The 11,439-nt window shown below is 36.9% G+C and overlaps 1 protein-coding gene across 1 annotated transcript; it reads right to left on the bottom strand.

Annotated features, from left to right (window-relative positions):
- Positions 1-8,479: 8,479 nt before the first annotated feature.
- On the bottom strand, positions 8,480-8,908 carry LOC111626421 (EF-hand calcium-binding domain-containing protein 6-like). The gene has a single exon (XM_023369793.1). The coding sequence runs from the start codon at positions 8,906-8,908 to the stop codon at positions 8,480-8,482; it is 429 nt and encodes a 142-aa protein (XP_023225561.1).
- Between the last annotated feature and the right edge of the window lie 2,531 nt (positions 8,909-11,439).

The raw sequence follows: 11,439 nt of genomic DNA, 5'->3' as shown, positions 1-11,439 counted from the left end.
TGATATATTTTAATAAATTATATAAAGAATGAAGTGAAAACTTCAATGAAGTTCAATTTAAATCAACTGCTTATATTGAAACATCCTTTATTAAAAATGTTTACACTATTGTGAATCGCTGGGGAGGTTGGAGGTCTTCCTTTCTGGCGACAGGTTGTTAAACCTACTCACTGTCAAGATGGCTTAAATGTGTCTCTTACTTATCCCACGGTAACGGGATTTAATTGTTCGGGTTGAGTGGAGGAGGGAGGAGTGCCGTCGGTAAAGCGATAGACGATATACGAGGAAACAGATTGTAACAAAGGAACAACAGTTTATTAATTCTATATGTGGGGGTACAATGGATAGTTTAGAGGACACTTTTTATGTCTCTAAGGTGCGAAGAGACCGAGAGAGAGTTTACAAAAATTTGTTCCATACCTCTTGATGTCTGTAGTTATCCTTGAGAAAAATTTTATATTATCCAACAGGTCCAGAAATGGTGCACAATATTGGAAGGGCATAATATTAAAAAAAACAGCAGGTGCCGGACACTAGCCGGTTGATGAACGACTTCCCTGGGGTGGAAGCAAGTGACTTTTATAGTTTTGTCGTGGGAGAATGGTCATGTGACCAATTGTTGCAAGGTAAAAGGTATACGGAGGGGTCAAAGTTGTCCCTGGGACCATGGTAACTATCAATTTTGGAGTTGGAATGTGGGACTATTTTCGAAGTGGACAGATGTTTACTTTGAACGAAAGGAGAGAAAAAGTTAATTGGGGTTTTAGGAAAATACGGGACGCATTAATCAGGAAATTCAGTAGAAATTTTGGATTTCAAACTATATAAACTGTACAATAATTATTGAAAATCGTCACTTTCTTTTTCTTGCATTAGTAATTCAATGCCATGAGTGGTCTCTCGTCTGCTTATTTGGTTCAAATTTCTCAATTTGGCATTAAGGTAGTTGCAAAATCTTCATATCAGATCTGTGTCATTAAACATCAGCAAACAAACAATTGATACCAGATCTGGTTGTTTCTCTTGTTTTGATTTAAAAAAGCTTACTTTCTTAAAATACTCCGATATATTTTTCGTGGTTTCTTCCAACTCATTTAATATACTTTTTCTTTTCTAGATTTTTCATTACTCTTGCTTGAACTGAAAAATTAGATTTATCAGCACACATGTTATACAATAATAAATTATATACTCAATATATCATACTTTGGTTTATTAAAAACATCTGTATTATCTGTAGGTGAAATGCTGAAAATTTATAATAATCATTTGTTTAAATATATAATATATTATAAATTTTTAAAATTAGTTCAGAGTGTACATACTTTTGCATTTGAGTTTAACTCATTTTTAGTAATGAAAATATTTTAATATGAGTGTCTTGTTTAAGTATACCAATAAAAATTTTGTCATATAAGTAATTATAAAGAGTAATAAGTATATTACTTACTTTGAGTGAGTGACATACAGAATACAATATCAAGATTATTTTCTACATTATTTTCACTTTTATTTGTTAGATTTGGAACTTTCCTTAAATGGGGACATGTTATTAATTGAACTGTAGAAAAAAAATTAAAATTCTAAATTGAAAACAATTCATGTAGATAGTTTAAATTTTAGTCAGAAAACATATTATTCTTTCATTCATAATCTCTGCAGCTGTATTTTATAACTAAAAGCATTTATTGTTATATATTTTTTAGTAGTGTTTTAAAATTGCATTTTGAAGGGTTATTTTGTTCGTGGCAATTTTTCGATAGATATTTGATTTAATCTTGTGATAAAATAGTCTCTAGATACGCTACTGAGTACAGTATCTATGTGTCATTAATTAATGAAACGGTATTAGTAAACTTATCTTGCATATTCACTCATGCAATCTCTTAGGACACTATCCATTAGATCGTATAAATGCCAAGTGGTTTTATAAATGTCTTTTGTCTCACTACCACTGGCTACACTCTTGAAACTTTTTTATTCCTGTTATAGCGATCTTGTTGCATCTTCCTCTTCTGTTCTGCTTCGTTTCCTATTTAAAACATTTTGTAATTAAACGATTCCACTTTAGGAGTTCAATGCAGTATGTAAAGTACTATATTATTTTTCCGACTTTCCAACGATTATCGACACTACTGTGTGCCGGAAATAGCCGTTCCCTAATGGGTACTTTACACGGATTCGCGTTAGTGTGCCAGGCCTGGACTTTAAGCGTGCACCGAATTAAATAATGACAAAGTTTGTCAATAACAAAATCAAATATTTAATTAACTTCTAGTAATAAACTATATACAGTATTTAGTAAAAATCAAACAATAATTTATTCAATGAAATTCAACAAGAATCAATCCGACAAACTCAAATCAATCTATTTCTAACTTAATTCTATTCCCCTTGGAATTCGACAAAATCAAAGTATTAACTTATAAACAATAATTCTTATAAATTAAAGATCCTAATCGTCACCTCAATATACTAGGAACCTATTTCCTCAAACTCTCAAGACTTTCTATAATCGTCGATCCACAAATCGAATAACTTCAAAATCGCCTTGGAACTATTTGATCCTATCGGACACCTCTCTCGTTCACTGCTACGAAGCTCAGCAAAGCTCGTTGCTATCAGGAATTCACCTCGTTCGTTTTCACTTGAGTTAGAGGCTTTATAGTGTGAGGTGACGTCACAATTCTGAATGAGATCACTCTCCTCATTTACATACTTATCTGTAACATTAAATTTTTCTTGTTTATCTGGCAGATTATTTTCCGACAATACTTCGCTAACCTTTTACATTATTCCTTTTAACAATTATCGGGGTGCTTTATTCTTTTAAGGTGTAGCGATTCCTAACTGGGTTGTGGGGTCTTCCCCCCCCTTTTTCTCGGTGCGGACTTACTTTTTTCCGCTTGGGAAGCGCAAGTGTGCGCGAGTTTTCTACGGCGCTTTTCTTTCGTTGGTGAGTTGGTTTTTCTTCTATTTTTAAGTTACTAAGGTGAATGGTGAGGAAACTTCGTCCTAACAAAACATAAGCCCCAAACAAAAATAGAATAATAAGCAAAATAAAAGTAAATAAAAATAACATTTGGACTTGGTTCCTTACAAGTATATCAAACTTACTATTCAATTTAAATTTTTTGCCTATTACAGTCCATATCGTGTTTCAACGTTATATCTTTACATTGTTTGTCGTGTAGACATTTGTATTTCCTGACTTCATCGATGAATAACTCAATCTATTTGCTTCCAGAATCATTCTTTTAGCTGCATTTTCTGCCATTACGATAATCAAACATATGAAAAATGCACGTGATTATGCATCACAAATTCTCGAATTTTTATTGGTTGCAGTACAACAGAAGAGTGGAACAAAAATGGAAAAGTTTAATAATTTTTAACTCTGCTTTCAGTCTTTTTTCTGTCAAACTGAAAGTTCGTCGGTTTGCCTTTCAGTTTTACCAATTTGTCGCAAATTGTGATAATGTTGGGTCTATGCTTTACAGTTTCTCTTCAGTAGTAGAAATACAAAGTAGCATAATAATGTGAACATTGACATACGAGAGTACCGAGACAGAATTTAGTTGCGCTGTCGACCATTTTTCTAATGTTGCAATTTGTAAAAATTTGCATACCATTATTTACATTTAATTTATTTTTAGTATGAATAATTGTTAAATGTTTTTTCAATTTTTCTTATAGATATTCCCCTTGATGTGAGTTCCTGTCTGTAGTGAGGGGACCTCCCAGAGATGGTTTAGTAAGTCTTCTTTACTATCCCTGGGATCTGAATGCCCACACACGTGTTTGCGTGCGTGGTGCCCCGTATGCCGGAAAAGGGGGATCCTGGTAGTTGAGGGGCAACATAACATAACATCTCCAACACAATGCTTTGGCCCCTGCTTTGGATAAACGGGAGGCTCAAATTAGGCTGTGTTTGAGTCAATCGGCTGGTTGCTCAGTCATTCTTGACCTTGGCTTGGAGTCGACAGATCGATTCAGACCGGTGGACACGTCAGACAAGATGTGCTCTTTTTGACTGCATTGTGATCGTATAGCTCTTGGAAAACCCTGGTGCGACAGTCTATGGGAGTCTCCCATGTGACGGCATTTTTTTGTTGGACCCCATGGTGAGTGAAGTCACTAGGAGCACCGAATTCTTCCATCTTTTCTGCGGAGTTGCAGGCTATTTACTTAGCCTTAAAGCATATAAATCGGAAAGGTCATCGTTGCTGCGTGATTTACACTGACTCAGTTAGTGCACTTCAGGCTTTGAACTCGTATGAACATAGTTCTCACTCTCTAGTTATTAAAATTCAGAAACTAATTTGTCATCTTACTAGAAGAAATTTATTTGTGAAGTTCTGTTGGGTCCCAGGCTACGTGGGTATAAGAGGTAATGAAGAAGCTGATACAGCTGCTAAGTCAGCAAGCCCTTCACAGCATACAATGCATATTGAAGGAGGTGATTTGAAGCTAGTTGTCAAAAAACGACTAGCCGAGAGATGGCAAATCATGTGGAATGCACAAATCCACAATAAACTTTACGAGATCAAATAATAGGCAATATGATAGGAGATCTGAGGTTATCCTTACTCGTCTGAGAATTGGACACACTCGACTGACTCATCAATACCTTTTGAAGGGAGATGACGAACCAGTATGTCAGCAATGCAACTGTGCTGTAAGTGTTAAACACATATTTTGCAACTGTGTTGCTTCTGATCAGAGTCGTAGACAGCATTTCGGAAATTCAAGCCTTAGAGACATTTTGGGCCAGAGGCCAAATCTGGATAATATACTGGACTTTCTAAAAGTCATTAATATGTATAGGGAAATCTGATGAATTAATTATTGTACAGTTTTATTTAGTTGAGTTGCATATATAAATTATTGTATATATATTTTGTTGTTGTTTGTTTATTTATTTTTGTTGTTACTTATTTATTCATTATATTCTAGATTATATATTAATATTACCATTGACTGTTTAATGGTTAAACTGTGATGTTTCGGTTATATGTGTATATATGTCTTCCTATTTATTTTCTACTTCGAATTGCACCATGTGTTGTGGTGCAGTATAGCCTGTATGGCTTTTGTGCCAATAAAAGTTAACCAACCAACCAACCAACCAACCACTAGGAGCTGAATATTCAAATATACAATATTGATCCTAAGCCCACCAAACATCAGTGTACAGATATAATAACATCAAAAAACGAAAGTTTATCCAACCAGCCACCTTACCTTATAGCTCATGCTGTCAGTGAAACACCTCTGTCTAAATGTTCTTATTTCCTAATACAAAAATTGTTTCAATCAACCATCGGGAATTTGAAAAAATCCAAAAGTTGAGGTCAGGAGACCTACTTTTAGAAACAATCTCACCCAAACAGTCGGCAAAACTTTTGTCAACAAAGACTTTGGGAGATATAGAAGTCACTATAACACCACACTAGTTTAAATCATCACGTGGTGTGATATCGGAGGCAGATTTGATATCTGAAAATGGATCAGATATCCATTCAAAAAATGGATCAGATAGGCCTTTCAGACCAAGGTGTCACTGCTGTCAGACGCATCTCTATCCAGCGCAAAGGCAAGATGATACCTACAAAACATCTTATCCTCACGTTCAACAAGCCAACATTGCCATCTTCTGTTGCAGCAGGATATCTCCGTTGCTCAGTTTGCCTGTACATTTCAAACCCACTGTGTTGCTTTAAATGCCAGCAGTTTGGACATCCACAAACATCTTTCCGTGGGAAAAGTGCATGTGCTCAGTGTGGAAAAGAAGATCATGAGAGTACTGAATGTACAGTACAACTATTTCATGCTGCATCAACTGCAAAGACGCTCATCCTGCCTATTCTTGAAAATGTCCTACATGGCAAAGAGAGAAAGAAATTCAGCGGCTGAAGACTGTAAATAATATACCTTACCTGGAGGCGCGTTGCATGGCTGCTTTAAGTGCACCAGTGGAACAGAAGACATTTGCAGCTGTTCTGAAATCCACAAAGACATGTGGAGTTCAGACAGATATTTCTGTTTCACCAAATGAATCTCTCACACACCATGCTAAATGCTTACTAACTCATTCTAAAGAGACAGAAAAAAAGCAGAACATAAAGACAAAATCACCCCTACCCAAAACAGGAGTAATTACTAGAAATGTGGGTTAAAAAAGCTAATAAGAAACCACTCAACAAACAAAAATTGAAAACAGCTTTCTCTAAATCGAAGAGATCAGAGACTCAATCTATGAGGGAGTTCTCTGATATCTCTGATGAAGAGAATAATATGGAGGTGACACATCCAACCTCACCTGCAAAAGGAAAATCCTCAGTAAAATTGAAGAGGGACATATTTTCTAAGAATGCTGACTCAAATACATAATGGATTATAAAATAATCCAATGGAACTGTTGTGGTTTTTGCAACTACTTCTCTGACATTAAACACTTGACATTATCTACCTCATCTCTCTGTGTGGTACTCCAGGAAACACATCTAAAACCTGGAGAAAGTATTTCTTTAAAAGGATTCAATTTCTACCGCAAGGATAATGATAGCCACAACCGTGCCAGTGGAGATGTGGCTATACAGGTTTCAAAGTGCATTCCATCCTTACTGTGTACAAATAACCACTGATTTGCAAGCTGTGGCAGTCAGAATTTCTATTGAAGTAACTGTCACAGTTTGTTCTATTTACTTGCCAGCAGATGTCAGAGTCAATGAAGATGAATTGGATACCTTGGTTGAACAGCTGCCAACACCATTCCTTTTGCTTGGTGATTTTAATGGCCACAATCCTATGTGGGTAGTCCTGACATCAACCGTCGAGGCAGAGCTATTGAGAGATNAAATCGGGATTATGTCCGGGTTTGTTGCATATGTAGACAATGCTGTTGTATATTTGTTGTGGGTGATATCTGCTTTATGTTCCTTTATTCTAGTGGCTAACGGACGTTTAGTAGATCCTATGTAAATCAGTTGCCTCTGCCATCTGTTGTCTATTAAGGAAATGGTGTATATTCCCAGTAGTCTGTTCATATTATGGGCGTCTTTTCCGTTTCTTAACAAATTATATATGGAAGGGTTTCTTCTGTATGTAATTCTAATTCCTTTTTTCTTTGCAATTGAATTATATATCCTTTTCATTTGCGGGTTGTACGTTACTGGGACACTTTCCATATGTTCTTTATCACCTGTTCCTGATTCCTTTTCTTCATCCGTTTTACTGTTTATGTGAAGGCACTGATTACATAATTTGTTTATTATTTTGCCATAACCGTGGTCTTTAGCGACTTCTCTAATATACGCTAATTCTTGTTGTAGAGCGTAGGTTGTGGAAGAGTGAGAATAGGCCCTTTCTATCAAACTCCTGAATGCTGCTACTTTGTAAGAGTACGGGTTACAGGAATTGATGGGTATGTATGATGGTATAGTTGTGGGTTTTCTATAAACTTTTGTTTGTATTGTTCTCTCTTTAATTTCAATTTCTATATCTAAGTAGTGGATTTTTTCTTCACTATGCTGCTCCAATTCCAAATAAAGGCCATAAGGGTTGTTGTTCATGGCTGTCTTAAATTGTCTTAAGTCCAGTGGTGTTTTCCAGAGAATTATAATGTCATCTATATACCTACCATACATGATTATGTTTGAGAGAAAGGGTGGTAGGGTTTTGGTTTCTAATGCCCTTATTACCATTTCGCACAAGTCCTCAAATAATGGACTTCCCATGGGCACTCCTCTCTCCTGTGCATGTGTTTTTCCTTTGAACTGGATTACCGAACTGTAGCAGGCTAAATGGGCCAATTCCAGTATGTCTTGGTGCAGGTTAGTATCATTTACTTTTTCTATGAGGAAATCTCTCAGTGCACAAAAACAAGGTTGTATTTTTATCGAGGGGTATAATGATCTAAAATCCCATACTGTGGCGTATCCTGGCTTGATTTTATATGACCAGGTGTGGGAGAAATCCTTGGTTAATTAACCATGTTAATCAAAGGATACCTATAATTAAATAATGGAAGTTTCTTTTTTTGTCATTTTATAAATTTTAAGAAAAAAACACTAATTTTCTAAAATCTTTATCTTGCCTAAAGTAGTGGATAAAAGTAAATTACATTACAACAATAATAATTTTGAAAATATCGATTTATTTAGAAAAACTAGTTCTTAAATTATACAAAATTTATGTTTCTAATTTAAAATTTAAATTAATTTTTCCACGAAAGAGTTTATAATAATAAATTTACAATGCAAAATTTGTAGATTCCTAGGTTAATTTTTAATAAAGAATGGGATTGGCATATGTTTGCAGAAAGCTGCTATAGGGCACTTTTCCTGTTGAATGTGGATCAAAATATCTTAGAATTTTAAAAAATTCTTCATCGCTGAAATAAATACTATAATCGTGGAGGATTTTTCGAAAATCGCAGCCATCAATAAAACCTGTGCCATCGGGATCTTTCTCTAAGTCATCTCCAATAATGCAATACCTGTCCTCTTATTGCAAGAAGTATCTTATAAGGTGCAAAACGTCCTTTATTATCAAATATGTCACCTGTTTCAAGTTTCGTATCGTAATCTTCATCTTGAAAAGAACTAACGCATTTTCTTAGAAAATTCCAGTAATTTGTTATGTTTTGTCTTGTAAATCCATATTTAATTTCAAGAATGCCTGCCATACTTTTATTATTAACAGGTATGCCACACTGACCTAAAACTTCTTTGAGACAATTTGCAGAAATATGACCAGTCCTACCTGCATCTAAAAGTCGACATCTACGAAGAATTTCACGCCATATTTTTTCGATTGTTTTCTTCAATAAGTCATCACAATCGGGAGCATAAAGAGAAGTCATCCATGGCTTTGAAAATCCATTTCCCACGTAATCTTCGTACATGATTTCTTCTACTTTATGAGAAATACAAGATTTTTGGTATGTTGGACGAGGAACTAGTGCTATGTTGCCGTATTCGTGCAAAAAATCATATCTTAGCTCATTTTGTGCCGTTGTTGGAAAATTTCTCCATAATCTTTCAAAAATACTGTCGTGAATTGGGAAAGTATGCTTCTGAATTACATATTTTGCATGAGATTTCTTAATGCATCCCCCCTCGATGTGGGTTCCTGTCCGTGGTGAGGGGACCTCCCACTCTGGGAGGTCCCCTCACCACACCAGAGTTGGTTTAGTAACTCTTCTTTATTATCCCTGGGATCTGAACGCCCACCCACGTGTTTGCCGTGCGTGGTATCTCGTATGCCAGAAAGGGGGATCCTGGTAGTTGAGGGGCAACATACTGTTCCCAACACACTGCTTTGGCCCCTGCTTCGGATAAACGGGAGGCTCAAATCAGATTCCATTTGAGCCAATCGGCTGGTCGCTGAGTCATTCTTGACCTCGGCTTGGAGTCAACCGATCAATGCAGACCGGGCAGACACGTCAGACAAGATGTGCTCTTCTTGACTGCATTGTGAGGGTATAGCTCCTGGGAAACCCTTGTGTGACGGTCTATGGGAGTCTCCCATGTGACGGCATCCCCTTGTTGAGCCCCATGGTGGGTGGGGTCACTAGGAGCTGAATTGTTTTGTCTAATATGGATTCCAAAAATTTAAAACTAAACAGGGATAAGTTACCTCCAGTAACAACCAACATTTCCATCACTGCAACCTACTTGATAGTTCATGCGACTGATGTCAAAATGCTCTCCATTTCTTATTCAAAAAATATTTGAATCAACCATTGGGCACTTGAAAAAGATACAAAAATTGAGGTCAGGGGACCTGCTGGTAGAAACAGCCTCACCTCAACAAACAGTAAATCTATTGGCAACAAAAACACTTGGAGACATGGAAGTCACTGTCACCCCACACGGAAGTCTAAACTCATCACGTGGGGTGATATCCGAGATTGATCTGATGTCTGAAGATGAATCAGATATACAGATCAGTCTTTCAGATCAAGGAGTCATTGCTGTCTGACACATCTCCATTTGTCGAGATGGCAAGTTGATACCAACTAAACATCTCATTCTTACTTTCGGAAAGCCAACATTACCATCATTTGTTACTGCAGGATATCTGCGCTGTCTGGTTCTTTTTTACATTCCAAATCCGTTGCGTTGCTTTAAATGCCAGTGATTTGGACATTCCTAAACATGTCGAGGCAAAAGTTTATGTGCACAGTGTGGAGTTGAAGGCCACCAGGGTACTGAGTGTACAACCACTCCATGCTGTGTCAACTGCAAAGAGGTCCATCCTGCCTACTCCTGAAAATGTCCCACGTGGCAAACAGAAAAAGAGATTCAGCGGGTAAAGACGGTGAATAATATACCTTACCCAGAGGCACGACGCATGGTCACTTTAAATGCACAAGTGAAACAGAAGACATTTGCTGCTGTTCTGAAATCCACAAAGACATGTGGAGTTCAGACAGACATTTCTATTTCACCAAATGAATCTCTAACTCGCCATGAAAAATGTTTGCTTATACCATCTACCCAAACAGCAGAAAAGGAGAGCAAGAAGAGCAAAACAGCCCTACCTAAAACAGGGGTAATAACTAGAAACGTGGGTTCTAAGAAGGCTGCTAAGAACCCGCTCAACAAACAAAAATTAAAAGCAGCCATCTCCAAATCTAAGAGATCAGAGGCTCAGTCTATGAGTAAGTTCTCTGACGAGGAGACTAATAAGGAGGTGACACCACCAACTTCACCTCCAAAAGGCAAATCAGCCGTAAAACTAAAGAGGGATACCTTCACAAAGAATGCTGCCTCAAACACATAATAGATTATAAAATAATCCAATGGAACTGTCGTGGTTTTTGCAACAATTTCTCTGACATTAAACACTTGACATCATCTACCTCATCTCTCTGTGTGGTACTCCAGGAAACCCATCTGAAACCTGGAGAAAGAATTACTTTAAAAGGATTCAATCTCTACCTCAAGGATGATGATAGCCCTAACTGTGCCAGTGGCGGTGTGGCTATTGTGGTTTCAAATCGCATTCCATCCTTACCGGTACAAATAACAACAGAGCTGCAAGCTGTGGCAGTCAAAATTTCAATTGGCGTAACTGTCACAGTTTGTTCTATATACTTGCCACCAGATGTCAGAGTCAATGAGGATGAATTGGATGCATTAGTTGAACAGCTGCCAACACCATTCCTTTTACTTGGTGATTTTAATGGTCACAATCCTATGTGGGGCAGTCCTGACATCAACTGTCGAGGCAGAGCCATTTAGAGATTTATAGGTAATCATCAACTGTATCTATTTAATACTGGAGAAGTGACATACTTCCATGCCCCATCAAGAACGTTCACTGCCATTGATCTATCATTAGCAACTCCGAATCTGTTTTCAGCATTTACATGGGAGGTTGGATCTAATCCACTCTCTAGTGACCACTTCCCAATATTTCTAAAATACC

This window comes from Centruroides sculpturatus, unplaced genomic scaffold (genome assembly GCF_000671375.1).
Source record: "Centruroides sculpturatus isolate CEXI.00-Female unplaced genomic scaffold, Cexi_2.0 scaffold111, whole genome shotgun sequence".
Taxonomy (NCBI): domain Eukaryota; kingdom Metazoa; phylum Arthropoda; class Arachnida; order Scorpiones; family Buthidae; genus Centruroides; species Centruroides sculpturatus.
This window is presented reverse-complemented; position numbering and strand designations above follow the sequence as displayed.

Excerpts from the sequence above, each read along its gene's own strand:
- LOC111626421 (XM_023369793.1), bottom strand. The coding sequence starts at position 8,908 with ATGTACGAAGATTACGTGGGAAATGGATTTTCAAAGCCATGGATGACT.